This window comes from Betta splendens, chromosome 2, assembly GCF_900634795.4.
Source record: "Betta splendens chromosome 2, fBetSpl5.4, whole genome shotgun sequence".
In the NCBI taxonomy this organism is placed as follows: domain Eukaryota; kingdom Metazoa; phylum Chordata; class Actinopteri; order Anabantiformes; family Osphronemidae; genus Betta; species Betta splendens.
In genome coordinates, this window is record NC_040882.2 from 2,056,413 (window position 1) to 2,078,431 (window position 22,019).

The 22,019-nt window shown below is 40.5% G+C and overlaps 2 protein-coding genes across 5 annotated transcripts; both read right to left on the reverse strand.

Moving 5' to 3' along the window:
- Positions 1-233: 233 nt before the first annotated feature.
- Positions 234-8,447, reverse strand: LOC114845751 (X-linked retinitis pigmentosa GTPase regulator-like). Of its 3 annotated transcripts, XM_029134147.3 has the most exons (17): positions 8,164-8,447; positions 7,633-7,758; positions 7,369-7,461; positions 6,523-6,585; positions 6,283-6,441; positions 6,048-6,197; positions 5,798-5,956; positions 5,527-5,682; positions 5,332-5,456; positions 4,660-4,851; positions 4,393-4,579; positions 4,076-4,170; positions 3,904-3,963; positions 2,599-2,757; positions 2,477-2,525; positions 2,195-2,289; positions 234-2,101 (listed from the first exon to the last, which is right to left on the reverse strand). In XM_029134147.3, the coding sequence occupies exons 1-17, from the start codon at positions 8,192-8,194 to the stop codon at positions 1,901-1,903; spliced, it is 2,100 nt and encodes a 699-aa protein (XP_028989980.1). In that variant the 5' UTR covers positions 8,195-8,447; the 3' UTR covers positions 234-1,900. The 3 variants fall into 3 exon arrangements, with proteins under 3 accessions (XP_028989980.1, XP_028989990.1, XP_055362517.1); XM_029134157.3 differs by lacking the exon at positions 8,164-8,447 and having other exon boundaries at positions 7,369-7,493; XM_055506542.1 differs by lacking the exons at positions 234-2,101; positions 2,195-2,289; positions 2,477-2,525; positions 2,599-2,757 and adding an exon at positions 3,585-3,755.
- Positions 8,448-8,587: 140 nt separating this feature from the next.
- zgc:112023 (PI-PLC X domain-containing protein 1) lies at positions 8,588-12,140 on the reverse strand. 2 transcript variants are annotated; one of them, XM_055506661.1, is made up of 8 exons: positions 11,712-12,140; positions 11,493-11,629; positions 10,988-11,113; positions 10,665-10,820; positions 10,431-10,543; positions 10,215-10,285; positions 9,708-10,038; positions 8,588-9,548 (listed from the first exon to the last, which is right to left on the reverse strand). In XM_055506661.1, the coding sequence occupies exons 1-7, from the start codon at positions 11,812-11,814 to the stop codon at positions 9,710-9,712; spliced, it is 1,035 nt and encodes a 344-aa protein (XP_055362636.1). In that variant the 5' UTR covers positions 11,815-12,140; the 3' UTR covers positions 8,588-9,548; positions 9,708-9,709. The 2 variants fall into 2 exon arrangements, with proteins under 2 accessions (XP_055362636.1, XP_028990577.1); XM_029134744.2 differs by having other exon boundaries at positions 8,588-9,575; positions 11,712-12,138.
- Positions 12,141-22,019: the final 9,879 nt, after the last annotated feature.

Here is a 22,019-nt window from a genome sequence, read left to right on the forward strand (position 1 = left end):
TACACAACAAAGGATTTACGTAACACAGGTTGGCCTCTCTATTACTTTGGTTCCTTTGTTTTTTTCGATAGAAGAAAGACAGGGTCCACATGAATGCAGTCTAACACCATGTTTGACAGTTTCTGGTTGTTATAATAAACAATGTCCTAATGTCCTGTCTCAACCAGCTTCTTTGTGAACTATGTAGATGTTTCCTGGTGTAACTTAAAACACAATATTCTGGCCATACTGTGTACATAGATAGGTTTTATTTTTATATCTGCTTCAGCTTCATGCGGGTAAATTTACCTTCTCTATTTAAATTGTTGTTATGGGGGAGTGGTCTCTGCCCACAGGTTAAAACATCCCAAATTGTATTGCATGCCAGTTCACAGGATGTTATTGTTATCAGTTGATGCACTTCCATTTAATATTTCTTCGAGTTTCCCATCACAGTCCTTTGATCTTCCTTTTATTTGTGCTGAGCAATATTATGAAATCTACTGAAAATAAAATAAAGGCACTTCTCCCTGCGCTCAGTGTGTCCAACATGACAGATGTAACATTACATAAATATGTAAACAGATAAGCTTGTAGCTTAATAAACTAAAACATTGTGGTTTAAAGCACAGAGAATAGACAAGGAAACTCCCACAACCATAAAAATAATGACTTAAAATGCTTTAGTAATTTAAATGAAAAAAGAAACTCTACAATGCTGCAATATCCATTCATAAAAGGATCACGTTATAAACTCTTTCAAATACACAGCAATCACAAAAGTGCAAATGTGCTCAATGTCACAATAAATAACAGTTTTTCATCCTATCAGTTTAAAAACACACACACGCTGGGGCTCAAGAACTGGTTAGAAGACATGTCACTCAACAACCAAACAGACAGTTTGGTGTCATATGTGAAGGAATATGAGAAAAGTAATCAGGATTTAAAACTGCTGTTACAAAATAAAATAATTAATATAATGGCCTCTAATGTGAAACAGCTCCATTCAGGGAAACAGAAAATGTCTAAAGAAATGTTGGACTGCATGTTATAAACTGTGTCTTCTCTCTTCAGTTGCTGAGCTTCTCCCTCTCTGTTCCTTTCTACACACATTGAACTTGGGGCTTGGGGATGTTCCCAGATTGCAGTGCATTGTCATCTTTTGTTGTCTGTTGTTCTACTCTCTTCACGCCAACCTGTCAAGGCAGATGGCTGCCCACCATGAGCCTGGTTCTGTAAAAAAGTCTCCTGGTGCTGCTCAAGTGGACATTTGGGGATTTTCTCTATATCTTTACAGTTGTGTTGTTGTTTTCTGTAGTTTGTAAATTGACATGAGACAACTGTTGCTCTGACTTGGCACCATATCAACTCAGTTGAACTGAACTGAAAATAATCTTGTTGCATGTGTAAGTTTAACCAAGGAAGCAAAACATATGTTGTATTCCATACAAGCCAAAGGCACCACTGAAGCTGATAAAGTACTAAGTAACATACAAAACAAACTAAATATGATTAAGTGTTTTAAAGACATTTTAAGTTCACTTTTAAGGGGCTGTTAAGCCCATTGGAGCTTAGAAGCTGCTTGGACGGATCAACATGGGCCAATTAAATCAAACTGTTTACACGCAGTAAACGTGGAGCCTCGTAATAATTTCTAGTTATGGTTCTGACTGATTAATTTTTCCTTGTATAGAAAAATAATGTTTTGGTACTAATTCAAATTTAATAGTCCTGAAAAAGATACTTACAAATGAAAATGTGTACAAATCCGCAGTGCTTTTAGTGTGTTTTTACACAGACACACAACAGGCTCTGGAGTGATCCCCTGCAGACCTACACTTCTGAGGGGAACTCTATGTGCTGCATTGATCAAATGTCTTAAGGCAACCGTGGCCACCTGAGAATGAGGCTACTGTGGTCACACAATGGTGCAGGTCCCTGAGTGAGACTGCTGATGGGCTCTGTTAGACTTGATGCTTCTGTTCCTGCTGGGAGTGTGGGGCAGAGGCTCGCGCTGGCCAGCTGCATTACCTCTGACCGTGCCCTCTGCGTCTCTGGTCTGGTCTTTGCCTTTGGTTTGCCTTGGCTTGGTAAAAGACAAGCGTCTAAAAAGGAAGCGCTGAGAAGATGAGACCTTGTTAGCGGTTATACTGCAACATCAAGTTGGTTCTTGTTTATTTCAGGGCTGTTAACCTTGGTTTGTTTCGTGTACCATTTTAGAGCCTGATTGGCTGTTTGAGTCAGTGCCGTCCCTCCCATCAGTTGGATTGGGACTGCTTTCAGCGGTGGGCTGCTCGCTCATGTCAGCTGCAAGTGAGATCAGACAGTTTGTGTAGCAGTGCGTATATATGCATGCACGGACGCACGCACGTAAGTATAACACACACACACACACATACATTTTTTACATCATTTTGTCTATAACACAGAATATAAGAGTCATCATTGGCTGCTTTCCTGAGTCATGTTGCTGATTGAATCTCATTCATGTCACCTTGTTGCTCTCCGTCAGGCACAAGTTCTTCGTTCAGCCCCTCAGGCTTCTGCAGATGTGACATGTGAGGTTATTAATGGGACTTTTCAGTGTTAGTTCCTAATTGTGCTCTGTAGACTTACGGCACTCTGCCTCTCTTCTGCTGCTTTCTCTGCAGAGTCTCTCAACATCACTGTCTCAGCTGAGGTTTGTTTGTCTTCTGCTTCCTCCACCTCTTGATTATTGTCCTCATCTTCATCTATTTCTGCTTCATCTTCTTCATCGTTGCCTTTGCTCCATCTCTAAATAAACAAAATTGGACATGAAACAAATGCTATTACAATTTAGGACGGAGAGAGAAAAAATGGTACTGTAAAATAAAGAAATTCTGATTACAAGTATAGAATGATATGACAAAACATGAAAAAAGGATTTAAATGTTTCTACCTCAAATTAGCTTAACTGCTATGGGCTTCTTCTATTACTCTAAACACATTTTGACTTTTTTGAATGTAAATACAATAAATTTATTACAACACCTACACTGTCCACTTACGCATAAGAACCCACAATGACACCGGCCTCACAAAATACAACACATTTGTTCAGAGATGATTTGCACATTCTGGGCGCTTATGGGCTAAGACAGAAGCATACATTAGGAAAAATATCTTATTAGATAGCTACAAGGATAAACTGCTAAAATCAAGGCTAACACAATAGACAAGTAACTAGTAGAAATGTAACACAGGTACACAAGAAATTATAAGATGGATGTAATAAAATAAATGAACTGTAAAAAGCACAGGAACATTAGTTTATTAAATCAATAGATTTTCTTTGGAGATACTATGGAGTTTCTATACTGAAACAAGGTCTTCGAATGAATGAATGGTTAGTTAATAGCCATGAAAATCAATCACCACCATTGCATGTGTTTCTTAAGCCACTCTTGGAGTAAAAATAGCAAATATTTTCTATTTTAAGTTTTTAACATTTATTTTTAAACATCATTTGGAATCTGTAAAAATGTACTTGAACTGCAGATTTGTAGCTAAAACCAGATTCCTGATCCTACAGATTTCTTTCAGCTGTTTGTAGCTCACAGTCACGTTGCTTTTCTGTTTGACCTTCTAGTGTCCACTGCTGTTTGTTGTTAAGCAATGTGCCTTTTTAGCAGCTTGGTGGGCAATGCCCTCTACAGGTTGACAGTTTTGTCCTGATGAGAAGTAGAAGGATGAAATAATCTGCTTTCTGTTTTGTCCTGTCTATCACTGTCCTTACCATGCTTACTCTTCCTCTATCCCCCAAGAACGCAAATAGATAAAAGAAAAGCATGCATTAGAGACGAAAAAATACATGCATGTAACAAAACACAGAAAATCATTCAACATTCATGATGAAATAAAAAAGAATGACAGAAATAAAGACAAAGAAAAGAAAGTAACCTTCTGAACTGGAGACAGCGTGAGTGTTTTGTCCTCGGGGTCCACCTTCATCACATGTGTCTATTAAGATCATTAAAGCAGAAGTTACTGACCATAATTAACCAAAGTCTTATATGTCATCCTCATGGTTCTTTTCACGCATAGGTCAGATAAAGAGCAACGTCTGTCTCACCATGTTGAGGAAGTCTGTGGTTTCTCCCAGGTCTTTAATGCTGTCAGTGTCATTCAGGTCGTTCACAACACCATCTGTGTCACAGACTGTCTGCTCTGACCAGGAAGAACACAACAACACAGCATGTTATTCCCAGTGGTTCTGATTAAATCGGGGTTTATGATGTGCATCAGGACTTATAACACAGATAATAACTATATCAACAGGTCTACTAACACAGATACAGTGATGGACTACAAACTTGAAGGTTTGAAATTGAACTAATGCCATTGGTCTAAAAGGCAAATTAGGAGTTGGAGGTGAGGTGTTGTAGGTACCCTCATAGTTTGACTCTGCCTTCCCCTGTAGATGTGTGCTGTTGAGCCTCTCTCTGTGGTTTGGCTCAGGTGGAGGTCGTTTGAGTGGCACAGTCTGGTGCAAGACTGGCAGTGGTGGGTGGATGTATCCAGCTGTTGTGGAAGGAAGAGTATGGGACATGGCCCCAATATGGTCTGGAGATCGCTCCTGTATATGTGAATGACAAAGTTGGTAAGCCTGCGTAAGTGCGATGAGGAAAAATGTTGATTTATTATTAGCTTACAGACCCTCTCTCTCCGGCGAACCCGGGCGGAGGAGTCTCTCTGCAGGGTGGACGAGTCCACTGTGTTTCCCAGCAGCTCCACATATGGCTTCTCCAGGTAATCTTCCGTTGTGTCATCCTCTTCCAGAGTCACACGAGCACAGCTCAGATCCCTTCGCCGAGCCAGAACCACCATGTGACAGCCTCCGCACGAAGCCTGGCCACAAAACATATATGGCACCATTTAAAGAAAGTAAATAAAAAACATATAACATATAACAAAAAAAAATAAAAAACATTTTGTCCATGATAATAGAAAACACCATTAACTCAAAAACAAGTTTATACCAAAGAATAAAAGCCTTACATATGAATTAAATAGAATATATTCATTTATTATTAATTTACTTATTTACATAAAGGAATGCTGTTGTGTTGTGTACATGAAAATATATAAAACACAAAACTATTAAAGAAAAGAAGAAATATAAAAATATAAAATAAAAACTAATAAAACTATAATACACATTTGATTTAACTGCAACAAAATGAAAAGTTATCATTATACAAACAAATGCTATTTTTCACTTACTGAAAAATAAAAATTACAATAATGCTTACCTGACTGGACTGTATCACATCATACCTCACTTGTTTTTTCTACCACATAAACAAACCTGCCCATAGAGACACCTACTGACTGAACGTTGAACTCAAGGAAGCGTGAACACAGCATTGGTTGGAACTGGTTGGTAAAATTCTCCTCTCCCAGACCCAGCTTCCCGTGTCTGCCGTCTCCGAACGTGTAGAGCAAACCACCATCTACAATGAGTAATATTAATTTGATCCAATTTAAAGAGAATCAGTCAACCGTGTATTTATTGTTACTTACCAGTGATGACAGCGGTGTGATTCTCTCCACAGGACACCTGTCCGACCCGCCCCTTCCTGAAGTGTTCGACCCGTCGCGGCAGCCGAGACTCGAAAATGAACGTTCCATGACCGAGCTGCCCAAACTGACCCGATCCGAACGTGTAAACGCCATTATCTAGGTAAACACATATGATCATTGTACTGCAGATTATGTTAGAATGAGACACTTTTAGATTGATATACAAGAGTTAATACAAGAGGATTCAGTGTTTTCTGTCTACATGTTTAACCTGTTAGTGCCACTGTGTGTCCGCCCCCACAGGCCACCTGTGTCACCGGCTCTTTGATGCTCTTCACCAGCTGAGGGACTCTGTGTCCTGGCAGCTGGTCGGTGCCCAGACCTAGTTTCCCACTGTCACGCTCACCAAACGTGTACAAAGCTCCAGCAACTGAGACACAAAGGAAAAACATCTACAGATCAGCTTTTACCTTCCAGTCTCTATATGCTGCACCCTTGTATCTGCATTTCTATTCAATCACCTGTCACTAAGGCAGAGTGGTAATATCCGCAGGACACCCAGCTGATCGGTTGCCCCACGCTGAGCTCCTGTGGGAGGCAGGTGTGACTTTCCTTTCCCAAACCGATCTGACCCTCTGCATTGTCGCCCCACATGAATAGTTGACCGCTCTCTGTGTCACAAGGATTGTTCAGCAGTAAGAACATTTTCTACTCATTGCGTGTTAGTCATCCCAAACATATAAGCTACATAAGAACCTGTGAGGGCAGCTGAGGTGTTTGAACCAGCAGCGAGCATTCTGATTGGTCCACGGGAATTAAAGAAGTCAACTTTCTGAAACGTCGTCCTCTCCTCACAGTCGCCGAGCCCCAACTGACCCTCACCATTCCCACCTGAGGCGTACACGTTCCCCTGAGCTATAACAGGGAAAACAGAACGACAAACAGTGTTTGCAGTAGATGATTTTGAAATGTGTCTCTACCAGAATAAACACTGACCTGTGTAGATCACAGTGTGGTTTCTTCCACAGGCCACAAGCCGAACCTTCTCTGACTTCAGAGCTGAAATGATGGAAAACAAAATTTATTACTTACTTCAAATTTGGAACTGTCGTCATCAGATAAAACAAATAATTGACACATCAAACAACCAATGGTCCAGTCTCACTCATTCATTGTCATACATTCTCAAGCCAGTCTCATCAATGGGTGTAGGTATAAGACCGTAGGGTGAAAGCTGGGACATATACTCTTAAATTCACTATTGTATGTACATGTAGACTGTAATCTTCTCAGGTTTATAATGCATCGATGGTAATATATCTTCATTATTATTTCAACATAAACTAAGGGGCAATAAGCTGATTAGATTTACAGTGTCCTTCAAAAGTCCCATAAATACCTGGGAACTCAAAATACAGTTTAAACTAAAGACAAAGCCAACAGACGAGTGGTTAATTTTGCGATGTGTTTAAACTCCACACCATGTCTGTTTTGAATGGATATATTTTTTTCATTTTATGCACCAAGTGCTGCGTTTTTTTATATTATATTATGACAGTTTATTTAAAGAATAAATCATCATCGTCATCTGATCATGTCACCACATTCTTAATAAGACAGAACCCAGGTGGGTATACTTTTTTATTTTTTACAGTCTACAGTAATTGTGAAATTTGAAGATGCGTTCCTATAAATAGTTTCCTGTCCAGGCTGAAGAGGGGACTTCACCTTATCTAAGAAAAGCCTTATGCCAGCTGTCAAAGACACCATTTACACACAATACCTCATTCACAGATGAAGGTGCACAATAGTACAGTAGCATAGAGTTAATTAAAGGCCAACCTTTGACACAGGTAGGCTTGTTGACGGTCAGCTTGGACCCCACACCGAGCTGGCCCCAGTTATTAATGCCGAACATGATTAGTTTTCCATCTTCTGTAGAGACAAATATAGTGGAATCTTCTTCACTGAAGCAAAATATGAATGTTACACACAAAACGTATTTGACTTATGAAACAGGATCAATCCAACACAAGCGGTTACAAAACAAATGTAGGAAACAAATGTCAACATGCACTGAAAGATAATATAAAAAGTGTCTTTTACTTGTTATTAAAGCGGTGTGTTCGTCTCCACAAGATATTTTCAGGGGAGCATCATTTTTAAGCCAGAATTTAGTTGGAATGTTGTCTGCAAACTTGCTCTTTCCAAAAGTAAAAGCTGCTCCAGATTCTGAAAGAGAAAGAAGCAAGTTAAGAGAAACCATAGTGCAAAAAGAAAATAAACAAAGAGAAAACGGTCTTTTTGTTAACTGTGGTCCAGTTTCGCGGGACAAAAAAAGGTATTCTATTTTATTGGAGAATGGGAATTTGAAGCCAACAGAAAACAAATTGTAAAATCTTATGAAGTATCCACAATCAAAAAAAATCTAGAGAAATATACACACCAACAAAATAATACATCGCTCACTTTTATAAAATAAGATATATACAAGAGTTTTATTTTGCACCAGTCGCTCAAGCAGCCGCTACCGTGAAGTAGCTAACCACATCGCTACTTAACTACCAATTAATTAAAAGCTAAAACGGTTAATAATGAGTCTTAAATGTTGAATGATGCGGTAGTTGTGGCTCCGACCTGGGATCTCGTCCTCGGTCTCCCCTGCCATCGCTGCGGGTCTTTAATCCGGTTTGCTCGGTACTCGGCGTGCTGCTGCCCCTGTTGTTTTCGAGTCTGACAACCCGGAAGTAAACATGACGTCTCCTAGGTTACGGCATGGAGGCCTTAAAGGGGCAAGACCGTGCTAACTTTAAAGCTACAATAACCAACATTTAACACTTTTTAAGAAATTAAGTGAAAATTTGACAGTTAATCTAATTTATCTCAGCTTCTCCAATTCAGTAGAATTGTCTGTGTCAACAGTCATATCCGGACCATCCAGACAGATTTGACCAGCGTCATCGGCTGCTGTGTATTGTTGGTCTGACTGGAAGGTTGAGTGTAGAAAAAACGTTTGTATATCATAGTTGTGGAGAAATCAGAAGGACACAGGACACACACAAAAAATCAGCTTCTTTATAGACCATTTCTAAATCATTCATTTGAACTTTTTCCTCCTCCATTTCCAGTGTTTTGTAAAGATAGGTTCACCGAGTCAAAGTGAACTCTTTTTCTCATTCTGAAAAAAAGGGCAGAAGCATGAACAATGATTCAGTGAAGTGTTTTTCCTCCAATGTATAGTTTATAACTAATGATGAATTAGTTTTACATATAAATCACTATAAACAACACACTTGGCTTAGGTTCTGTACTCAAAGACACTTATAGGATCATTGACATAAAAATTAAATATTGACATGTTTACAAAAGGGACTGTGCAAAGTTATTCAATTCAAGTTCAATTCCAGTTATGTTGATTATTTGGCCAAAATGAAGCACTTGATTTCTTATCACTGAAGCCACGCTGGTCAAAATGCAGTTAGTGGACAGTTGCACCTTGGCTTAACCAGACCCAGAGGAAACGGAACCAGAGAAATGATGGGACAAATACATGTGATCTGTCTTCCTCCATATTAACTTTCATTAACATACTCCTGCTAGGTTTAAAAAGCACCAATAAATCATTTAGTAGAATACTCAAATGTGTTTGTACATATTGCAAAAGAACTTTGTTCAAAACAAATTTGTAAATAGCTTGACAATTTAAAAGATCAGTTAAAAAATGTCAAATTTTATTATACCAAATGTTAAAGATCTTTTAATTGGAATTATAAATAGTCAAAATGTTTCTGCAATATAAATCAGACTGGACAAATATTCTAAGTTAGTCTCAGTTAATTAGAAACAGTACAGCTGTAGATTTGTTCAACATGTGTTCTTACACTGGACCTGTGTTCATATAGGCTCTGCCACCAAAAAGTCGACTGCCCATTTTAGGTTAATTCTTTCATTTATGTTTCCACTTTGTCCTTATAAACCAAATGTTCCTCCTGCTGATGAAGGTCATTACTTCCACTCTTCCTCTGCAGACAAAAGTGAGATATAGCAACCTACACAAGAAAAGAAAAAACTAAGACTAAGAAGGTTGTTCCTCATTGTCAAGTAAATCACGCATTAAATTAACTTTAAAAGAACAACATCCACCGTAAGTACATGACATTATCTGTATGAGTAAAACTTACTTTTAGGAGATTTGGATCTGGTTGCTATGGAAATGGCCTATCTCGTCTGAGATACACGGTGTTGGTTCCCAGCAGACAGGACGAGCATCCAGAGTGCTATCAAGCGCTCTGTAGTTTAGGTCTATCACAAGGGAGCAGAACTCACTCAGACCCACAAAGTCACAGCAAATGATGTTGATTGCATCTGCCTCAGGGCCTGCCCGCTGCTCACTAGCCCATGTGAGTAGCAGCGAGAGAGCCTTGGCTGTCATCTCCTTCATGTTCTGAAATGGATGTAGCAGGATGTAAGGAGCATCCTCGGTCAGGTTGAGACCACTGACGTAAAACCTATCTGGGAAACAAACCAAAACAGACCGTTAGGACCTAGGGTGGTGAAGCAAGGTTCATATCAACCTGATACGTGATGGCACCGGGATTTAACTTTAACTAATGTGAATAAATTACCAACAACTTTATTTAAAGTGATTCTGAAAATTATTCAGCCAAGTTCACTACTATTAGACCTACCTGGTCTTCCTTTGAGTTTCTGGTTGTCCAGATAAGCAATCACCTTCCTAGGATCTGAGCTGTCAGCATAACTGTATTACGAGAACAACCAGTCAGCTTGGTGTCATTTTATTTTTCACTCCAACTGGACAGTTGCTGATGAACTATGGTGTAGACAATTGAACGGATTGACACACACACACAAAACAGAAAACTGCTCACACAAAGTTTCTCTACCAGTAAGGGATCTCAGGCCACAGTTCAGGGTGCTCCAGCACCACTTGTTGGTTGCTGTAAGTAACAACAACCTGCTGACCCCTGGACCAGCAGGAATGTAGAGAAGGTGTTTCCTGGATAAGGAAAATATATTTTCACAATTTCAAAATCAAAGATTACATCAATATAATGTTAAGCTGAAACAAGCTTCAACTAATCAATTATCTAAATTCTATTGGAATAATACTAGTTTACCATTGAGCAGCACAGCTTCTCTTTAAACAGCGTGACAATGAATTCCACAAGGTGTTCGTGGTCTTCGTCAGTCAGAGACTCAAAGTGTGAGCAAGAAATAATTACAATCTCTTTAGGGTGAGTTTGTAGCCAAGCAGCCAGTTCATCTAAAGCCTCCTGCAAACAGATTATTATTATTATTATTATTATTATTATTATTATTATTATTATTATTACTACTACTACTGGACTTTAGGGTTCCAATTTGTCTTTGTTCAGCTTCAATAAAAGCAAATCATCAGTCATTAATGCAGTTTTCATAGCCCTCGATGTAATTCTTTTACCTTGACAGTGATAAGTGTGTAGATGCCATGGGCAAAGAACAATTTGTTGCCTCCCGTTGGCTTCTTGGTGATCCTCAAGTCGAAGAAACGAATTCCGAGGTCACACTGCTCACTTAGGACAGATTGCTATAGAAATAAATTAAATATGAAAACTGGTAGACTGGTGGACTTGTGTCAAATTAATTACTGTGTGGAGCTGCATGAATCATCCACTGTCTGATGAAGTAGGTTGGAGGTACAGTACAAGATAGATGTCTGTTTGGCTAATATCCTCCTCTCATCTATTCTCCATAAGAACTAGACCTAAGCACTTCATGTGCCCATTACAGCAACATTACTACATCAACATAAAGTGCACAAGCAACACATACATAACCCTATAAATACGACAAGATGAATAATAATACTGTATACTGTACATACAATAGGTCGACTCTTTCATAAATAGAAAATCATCTTAAAGATTTAGACTGCATTCCATTGTGAGACACTCTTCTGCAGTCACCTGTGTTGTGGCCCAGCGGTACACGCAGGGTCGGGTCCAGCAGGGAAACAGCCAGTCAGTCAGTCTGAGGAGACAGGGCTCTGACCTCAGCACAGGAGATGAGACATCCAGACAGAAAGACATGCTGTCGTGGCTCCCTGGACAGATACGGAGGCCGGTCCCGGTCTGATACCAAATCACCTCATTAAAGTAACACTTGGACTGTGAGCCTGTGTTTACCTGGTATGGCCAGGTTCCACAGCGGGACTTCCAGCAGCTCCCGCGGCAGACGGGACATCCAGTCCGCGTTTCCTCCGACCGTCTTCCGCTGTTCGGCCTCCATGGTTTTCACCTTAGCATTGTTTCTGCGTTCGTGGGTACTGTATGTTACTGCGTCGTTTCACATCACCCCTTTGCTAATTTGAGTCCAAAAAGACTTCCGCGTACACGGTTCCTTTGAGCCGTAATAACAAACTATTGTTTCTGCTTCTCTAAATTGGAGTGCAAATCGGATGGACTAGTTACTGCTCTAAAACCAATTACAACGTTCAAGACGTTCGTAATATTTAACCATAAACCACGTGCCTATGTGTAATATTTCTTCCGCTTCTGCATTTTCCTTCTATTTTGTTTTATGGCGGCTTTCAAAAAAACAAAATGGCGCATTACTGCCACCAAGCGGTGAGGACGTAAATCGACTATTTTCTAAATAGAATAGAATAGAATAGAATAGAATAGAATAGAATAGAATAGAATAGAATAGAATAGAATAGAATAGAATACCTTTATTGTCTCGCGATGGGGAAATTACCATGTTGCAACATTGTAAGATATTAGAAATTAGAACTCCACAGGTTATCAACATTATATACACATAACAATGAGGTAAGGTGACTGCACCAAACAAAGTGAGTGAGATATTAAAGTGACTGGTGCCATTGCCCTGGAGATGTAGCGTGTGTGGCAGTGTGTTAGAAATGTGCACCATGTTATAATTGTTCATCTGACAGCAGCAGGAAGGAAAGACCTGTGGAATCTCTCGTTCCCACAGCGAGGGTGGATGAGTCTGTCACTGAACCTGCTCTCCAGGGCAGACAGTGTGTCCTGCAGTGGGTGGGACTCATGGTCCAGCATAGATTTGAACTGCCAGAACCTTTTTATCTCTCCCACCTGTCTCCTACCTCTCTCACTGACTCCAGAGTGCAGCCCAGGACAGAGCTGGACTTCTTAATGACCCTGTCCAGCTTCTTCCTCTCCCTCTCTGTGATGCTGCTGCTCCAGCAGACCACGCTGTACAGAATGTCTGATGCCACCACAGAGTCATAGAAAGTCATCAGGAGTGTTCCTCTCACTCCAAACGACCTCAGCCTCCTCCTTAGTATAGTCCTGTATAGTGCGTCTGTGTTGTTAGTCCAGTCTAGTTTGTTGTTAAGGTGAACACCCAGGTACTTATAACTATAACTATAATCTGGATAATCCACAGAAAAACAAAAACTGATAACACAAGACTAATCTTGTACTCAATGTTTAGAATTAGGTGCCTCACTTGCCTTTTATATTTCGATGGCCTATGTTTTCCTGTGAGTCCATAATCAAAACATTGTTTTTCAAAATAAAATACATTTTTACTAACCCGTGTTACAATTTAATCTGTATTGCACTGACTAAAATGGGTTATATGTAAAGGTCTATTGCAAGTGGGTTTTTTTTACTATTCTAAAATAGCCAAGCACCGAAATGAACATCACGATGACATAGGTGAGAAAAGCTCAATTTAAACAGGCTCCATTTAGATTTATAGGCTTGTTCTATATAAACTATGATCCCTTCATTAAGTTAATAGAATGATAATTTATGTTCTTAGTACTTCTCTCAGTTCTACTAAGTGTTACCAACCTAATGTTTTTACACACAGCATTAACCTTCTTAAGATATGTAGAAGGAAATCTCATCATAGATAAATAAGGAAGTAAACATGATTTTGTTTTTTTGTGTATGTACTGTAAATTTCACCTGCAGCATAATCATAACATAATTTTAATTTGGGTCTGTCTTTTACTAACCAACCACCAAACAGGTCTTAGGTTCTATAGAAGAGACTGCTCATTTAAACCACCTCAACAATTTAGTACAGCACAACTTTAATATTTACGGGATGTTATGTTTCTCTCACATGATGAAGCTGGATAAAATTCAGTTCAAGCCAGTTCAATTCTGGCTTGTCGTTAAATAACCTGGGGTTTACCAACTGTCTCTTTTTCATCTGCAATTACTGTATCTCAAACCATGTGATTCCAGTGCATCTGAGACTCTGGGGCACTTCTTAGAGGGATTACTTGGAAATAAGTGCAAATATACATGTAAACCGAGTGTTATCCAACATTTTAATTTTAGAAATGAGGTTAAGTGGAATTCTTTATTATCTAATCTAATGTAACCTTTATCCCATCAAGAAACCTTCATTGGCTAACCAGGTTTGATTGGAAGAGGTCTTGGCCAAGAATGCAGCTTATAGCAGTTACTTGGCCCGCTGATGTGTTTTATACAGGTTCAGGACAGAACTAAAGCTCAATGGCACAGTTTAACCTCTAGAATGGACACTGCATGCAAACATGCAAGCATGAACTATATAGCATGAATCTGAGTTAAACGGATTAACTAATAAGGGAAAGAGCATGTGTTTTTTTTATTTAATATCACAGATCAGCCAATGCATCCTCCAACTGGGGGTTCCAGAATTGTCTGTCTGTCTGTCTGTCTGTCTGTCTGTCTGTCTGTCTGTCTGTCTGTCTGTCTGTCTGTCTGTCTGTCTGTCTGTCTGTCTGTCTGTCTGACAGATATTATTCTTATTTGTTGGGTCTATTTGTTTATTATTTAAATTCCTCCAGATACGGAAAACCATACATGAAGAGTTTATTGCAGAATGTGAACATATTGCATAGCATTGCATTAGTAGTTTCAAATTTTATTTAGACTGTATAATAGTTTTAGTAATTGTAACTATAAACAATAAAGGTTCATGGAACTCTGTGAGATCATATATCTTAAATCTCAAATTATCTTAAGAAACTTAGATTCTGATAAACACTAAACATTTTGAACCCAGTCTATCAGTATAGTACAACGTGTCTCTCTCTATACACAGAAAAGCACGGAAGGTTAATGGAGGTAAACAAGTCATTATTTGATTATTAGGTTCAGCTGAACAAGTCCAATATACGTATAAGCTTCATTGAAAAGGTCAAAGCAGCCACATTAACAAATAATGTTACTATTTTTTTGTTGCAACTTCAAAAGACTTTAGACACATTACATTAATGAACACTGTCAGTGAGAAATAAACCAAAGAATGTTGTATCTAAAGGCCTATTTTAAACTTCCGGCTGCAGACCATTAACTGATGACCACCCTTTCATGGTAAAGCTGAGCAGTGTCACACTTATTAAAGTCAGTTCATGTGAACGTTTCAGCTCCAAAACAATAGACCCAGTCACAAATGAACCTGGTTTGTTGTAAGGTTTAATGAAATGTTTAAATTATATCTCTCCCATGTTTTTAATTGGAATTTATTAGATTACTTGTCCCTTTCACTGTTGCTGTGTCTTCGGCTACATTTGTAGGTCTACATGTCAGAAGGTAATGGCAGTCTAACGCACTTACACACCCAGAACACACATCTCCAAAGCCAAAGCTAAATTTGTTACTTCAACAGCAGAAGATATTTGTTTCAGGTTTGTTATTTGCATTTGGTTGTCAGATGCTGTGTTACATGCTAAAATGACTAATGCTAATATCTGATGCTCGAAATCTGCCTGTGGATAGATAAAGAAGCCTTTTATAGTCCCACAGAGAGGAAATTGCTTCACACAACAGCAAGTACAGGACAGAGGAACACAATAGCATGATCTAAAAACAGTTAAAAGACACTTTGTGACACTTCGTGCAGTTTAAAGGGCCCAAAATAAAGCAGGATGAAACCAATGAGAAGATTAATAAGAGTATATGACATACAGTGTAATTAATTATATATCTTGACCTGATTAATAATACGAGTTATGCATTTAGCAGCATTTGATTCAGCCAAGCTGCTCAAAAATGAAAGCCATAGAAATACTAACACAGCTGCGTTGGAACAGTGTTTTACTACGCACTCATGAGATCACATTTGATGGGTTAATACAGAATCTTCCTAACTGCAGCTTTCGCCACACTGAAAACAGATTTAGCTTGTTAACAACTATAAACTTTGTTGTTGTGTTAAATTCTGCAGACATATACAAAAAGTCAAGGACTTATGCATCACTGATGACAAGGTTCTGAGTTTGTGTTATAAAAAGCAAAGTATACAGCATGAGTATATGTTAGACCCATTGTACACAACATATTAGATCTAGATAGAGATATTAGATATTATACCTAATCATATTAAAAATTGAAATGCATCATATGAAATATGTGTTTATATGATTTGCAAAAGATTAACTACTGTTTTTATGAAGTATTTGTAATTTGTAATTGTAATTTTACATTTTTCTTGGAAGGTTTCCCCAAAAGCTCTACTAAGACGCTTTTTGAATTACTTGTGCACTTGTGAGTCCACTACACAGAAACAAACTCACGTTAGCTTGCTTCTTCACAAATCCAACTTATGCAGCAGTTTGAAATTTATTAATGATTTATAGAGAGCAGAAATCAGGTGAGTGTGTGCCAGTTTTATTACATTGAAGGCTTTAATCCTCAAAAGGTTTTGGAATTGCTGGAGGCAATTCTAATAACCTAATCAGAACAGGTGGCAGTGCTGGAAACATTTATGTGCTGTAGGTGGAGGCACAAACACACTTTTCCAGTTGTGATGAAGAAGTCAACACCCTCATTCTAAAGAGATGAAAATAAATGATGGAAGTGGATCTAACATAATGTTCCTTTCTACAGTATTGGAATGATTTGTTTTGACGTATCTGCTTCCTAAAAAAACACGACACCTTTGACTGGCACTAAATTTTTAAGTTTGCAGTTTTCCAGAAATAGTACACTGCACAAAATGTATTACATTATAAATCTGCTTGGTTGGGAGCAGGTGATAAACAAGGTCTATACGACATTTTGATTTATGGAAGGAAAGCACGCCAGGCCTTGACGTCTGTGAACTTGATAAGCCGGTTTTGTTCTTTATTCTCTCCGTTACGTTCAGTTTCTTCAATCATTTCTGCAGCTCTGCTGCCGCTCGTTTGCCAGTCAATTAAGACGAATGCAAGGAGGCAAAGCAGAGAGTTGATCAAAATAATCTTCTAATCTTCTATTTAATTACACAATGGGACCTCCAAAATGTTAAATGTTACTTAACAAAGTTAAATAATGAATAGTTGATGAGACTTCCAGTTAGTACAAATCTCCTAGCAACGCTGGCTCTTAGCCACTGTCGTCATGAGAAATAGCCACTCAGAGAGTTGCTTATTCATAAATATGTCCACAAATGCTTTCTTTAAAGGAAAACATCACAGAATTTTCAATAGTGGTTGACCCAAACGATGATGGGTAGTATGTAAGAATGAAGGGACAAAGATATAGAAATGATCATTTATTCTTCTGCAAAAGTCCCCTGATACCTCTTAGTGTATTGCTTGCCATGTGCTCACAGGAGAATTAAACTGAACTGAATTGAATTTATTTAAACATCAGTAAATGTAAAACATTATTAACACCGATGCATTTAGCAGTTTTTCCTGTAAGATTGCGTTTGCTTACTTTCCTAGGTAATGACAGGTACAGGGACCAAAAGTTGCACTGACCTCGCATTTCACTCTCCTGTTAAAGACAAACAAAAATAATGTTTTTGAGCAGAAAGAATATGTTTTGTGTTTGTGGAAAAGAGTGGCTACAACATATGATGTAACATAAAGCCTCTCTCACCAGACTTTTAAATGGGACAGTGTGCCTGGTTGTGTGCCAACAACTTCAATCAAAGATTCTGCATAGGAATTACAGACTGGTTAGACGCGCACGCACGCACGCACGCACGCACGCACGCACGCACGCACGCACGCACGCACGCACGCACGCACGCACGCACGCACGCACGCACGCACGCACGCACGCACGCACGCACGCACGCACGCATTTATTATTTAGAAAGGCAAGAGGCAGGCAACCATGCTCTAGTTAGCACAAACAGGCTCAAGTGGCCAGAGTTCCCACTTCCCTGCTCAAGCTCCAGCTCAGGCCCGGTTGCACGACACGCCGGTCAAGATCAGCTCCAGCCCAGTCGGGCCCGGCTTCTGCCCCGTCGAGTTCAGCGGCCACACGCAGCCCTGCCGGCTCCAGAGAGGAGCCACTCTGGTACTGTAGCAGTGGCCGTTCCTGTCCCCGTCGGTCGTGTGGTCGTGTTGCCCACGTCTGCCGCGTCTCACCCCGTCTCCGAGATTCCGGAGACGACCGCTCGAACCACGGATCCAGGGTACTCTGCCTTACTGTGTGCAGGTGCGGCTCCTGGTGGTCCGGCTCTGGCCACGTCTGCATCGGTTCCTGGTGGTCTGGCACCAACCACATTTGCATCGGTTCCTTGTGGTCCGGCAACGACCATGCCTGCATCGGTTCCTGGTGATCCGGCTCCGGCCACGTCTGCATCGGCTTCTGGTGTTCCGGCACCAACCACATCCGCATTGTTTCCTGGTGGCTTGGTCCTGGCCACGCCTGCCTCGGTTCCTGGTGGTCTGGTACTGACCACGTCCGCTTCAGTTCCTGTGGCCCGCCCCCGGCCACGTCTGCATTGGTTCCTGGTGGTCCGACACCGACCACGTCTGCATCGGCTCCTGGTGGTCTGGCAGACCACATCTGCATTGATTCCTGGTGGTCCAGTCCCGGCCACGTTTGCCTCAGCTCCTGGTGGTCCGGTACTGGTCACGTCTGCCTCTGTGTCTGATGGTCCAGCACCGACTGCTTCCGCCCAGGTTCCATGTCTGGGGTCGTCTCTGGCCCTGGCTCTGGTACCTCGTCTGTCTTCTTTGGTCCTGGCTCCGGCTTCTCGTCTGTCCTCATTGGTGGTTCTGGTTCCGGCATCTCGTCTGTCTTTGTCTTTATCCTGGCTCCGGCTTCTCGTCTGCTTTTGTCTGTGGTTCTGGTTCCAGCGCCTCATCTGTCTTCATCTCTGGTTCTGGTCCTACGCCTGTCCAGGCCCTCAGGGTCCTGGAGCATCGCACGCCTGGAGGTTGGCTGGTCTTGGCGTAGGCCCTGGACATCCTGTGTGTCATTCCTGCCCAGCGGCTGCTAGGTCAGGAATCTCTCCCCCGTCACCACACTCCATGAGAGGGGGTTTTTGGGCCTTGTGGGGCCCCCTTGGTTGGACAATGTTCTGGACCTTCTGGACTTCGATGGACTCACGGTGGACTTGTGTTTTCACTGTGCACCTGGGTTTTGTTTCGGCCTGAACCCCCTCAGCCAGATCATGTGGTGGAAAATAAATTAAAAAAAATAAAATTGCAAGAAAATAAAAATATTGGGGAAAGCAAATCAAAAGCATGGATGTTGATCGTGCACTTCAACAAACCAAACCAAACAAATTGCAGAACAAAATTCATAGATCATATAATAATATAGAATAAGGAAGAAACATTTTTTCCATAACACTCACCCAAACTGGTTACGGGTACCGACTACAGAATAACGCAATCATCAGCACCTCCTCTACATGGATGACATCAAGCTGTATGCCATACCACCAGGGTATACAGCAAATACATCGGAATGTCATTTGGACTGGATAAGTGTGGTTGGATAGCAAGAAGAAAAAAGGTAGTCAGGACTGAGGGGATAGTACTCCCAGAAGGCAAGATAGATGTGGAGGATAGCTACAAACACCTTGGAATCCCAAAGGCAAATGGTAACCAAGAAGCTGGAAAACAGCAACCACTAAATAACCCCAAAGGGTAAAGTAAGTCCTGAGAGGTCAGCTGAATGGGAAAAACAAAGTTTGAGCAATAAACACCTACACCCTCCGGTCATCAGGTACCCAGCTGGCATAATAAGCTGGCCAAAAGAGGAAATGAATGCCACTGACATCAAGACAAGGAAGCTCCTTACAATGCATGGAGGGTTTAACCCCAAATCCAGCACCCTGAGACCGTACACTAAGTGGAAGGAAGGAGGCAGAGGATTAGTGAGCGTCAAAACCACTATCCAGGATAAAACAACTAAGCTCCATGAATACTGTACATCCGGAAAATGGCCCCAACAGATGATGTGCTCAGTGAATACTTCAGGCAGCAGAAACCAGAGGAGGAGGGGAAGGAAGAGGAACCCTCATGAAAGGACAAACCCCTACACGGTATGTGCCACTGGCAGATAGTGGCTGGGCTGGAAAACAGCACGAAGGCACAATTCCTAGCAGCACAGGAGCAGGCTCCGAATACTAGATCAATAGTGGCTAGTGAGTAGATCTACCACACCAGGTAGGACCCCAGGTGCAGGCTGTGCAAAGATGCCCCTGAAACAATCCAATACATAACAGCAGCTGCAAGATGCTAGTAGGCAGGGCATACATGGATTGCATAACCAAGTGGCTGGCATAGTGTACAGGAACATCTGTGCTGAATGCAGGCTGGAAGTCTCAAAGTCTAAATAGGAGACACCCCTAAAGGTGGTTGAGAACGACAGAGCTGAGATCCTGTGGGACTTTCAGATACAGACTGACAAACTGGTATTGGCCAACCAATCCGACAGAGTAGTGGTGGACAAACAAGAGAACAAGGCTGTAGTGATAGATGTAGCAATCCCAGGTGATAGCAACATCAGGAAGAAGGAGCACAAGAAGGTTGAGAATTACCAAGGGCTGAAAGAAGAGATAGAGAAGATGTAGAGGGTAAGGGCACAAGTGGTACCCGTGGTGATAGGAACACTAGGGGCTGTAACTCCCACGATGTTACTTCAGTTGTGTCACCAGCTGCATAATTATTCTCCAATTATTCCAGTTTCCTCAAATTAGGACTCTTTTTCTGGAAAAAAAGGTTATGCATGTCAAGCTACTAGTTCAGATACAGAACCACTCATCTCACCCTATACTGTAGTTCAATTGGCACTACTGGGTTTTATACCAGGTTATGTCTGGTACAGTATGTATGACGAGGGCGAGCAGAGTGCAGGATATTCTCTTCACCACCTAGCTAAAGAGGCTGTGCAACATTCCACCTGTAGAAGTTCCGTTGCCACATGACCCAACCTTTGAGATAACCACATCTGGATAACTGAGAAACAGTTTATCCAGGGTTCAAAATGTCTCTAAACAACTTTACAACTTTCTCATTTAAAAACATTTTGCAATAATTTCTATATTTGTGCTCTGTCTGTCTCTGTTTGTAACATAGTACCCTTTAAGATAAACACATAAAAGATTTACACTGGCTTTAAAAAGATGGCAGCTGCTAATTAAACAACCTTCTGCTTATGACACTGTAAATAATGTACATGGGCCTTTAGGTCGAAAGCTATTATTAGGATGTAACTTACTTAGTATGTACATATGATGTGAAGTTCGAGTGAGGGTAGCATCAATGTTTTAATCACTGATCCTAATCCTGAGCTAATCTTTGCATACAGTACCACAAAGGTGTTTCTTAAACAGTGGAGTTATTTTATTTCTCCATAGATCCACAGTCAAAAGCTTTTAAAGCTTTCTTGGATGTGTTGTCATGGATGTTTCTTTTACACACATATACAGTATAGTATTTACATTTACATGTTTAGTTAATGCCCAGGTCTGCACAGCACATGAATGTACTGTAGATAGACATCATTTTGTATGTCTCTTCTGAGGAGTAGATTTACCGTTTATTATTTAGAGTTTTCTGTTGCTAATAAAATTAATATGTATGAAACAGAGGTAGAATTGTTTTGCTTGTCTTATGTTATAATACACTTGCAAGGTTAATGTGATTTAGACTGTGATCCAGACAGCATAACCTATAAATTAAAATGAACTTTACAAGTACAACTATAATTTATCGCAGCTGCCAACATGGATACCGTACAGCAAAAAGAGGTCTTGACAAAAAGAATTTGTTAACAAATATAAACATATAGTCTGGTTGATGTATTTGTTTTAAATGTGGTGGAGTTTAGATGAAATTAGCACTAGTACAGTAGAACAACAAAAAGTGTGCACTAACTGCAATGCAGTTTACATCCAATGAAAGAAGAAAATAATTTTACACCTAAGCTTCTGAATAATACAGTAAGTCGCTCTGTAAAGAGCATGTTATTCAGATAAAAAAATACTTATTGGCTTAACTTTCCACTGAAGTATAGTGAAACAACAGTGATACCTGGAGAGGCGTGATTGGGAGGAACGGCCATAACAAACACCATGTTCAAACATAAGGGTGTCCATCAGTGCACATGGCACCAGGACACCCTAGGCCTGTGGTCAAAGATAGACTTTCTAGTCATTTCACCTGACCATCGGCCATATGTTTTGGACACTCGGGTGAAGAGAGGGGCTGAGCTCAACTGATCACCATCTGATGGTGAGTAGGATACGCTGGCAGGAAAGGAGACTAG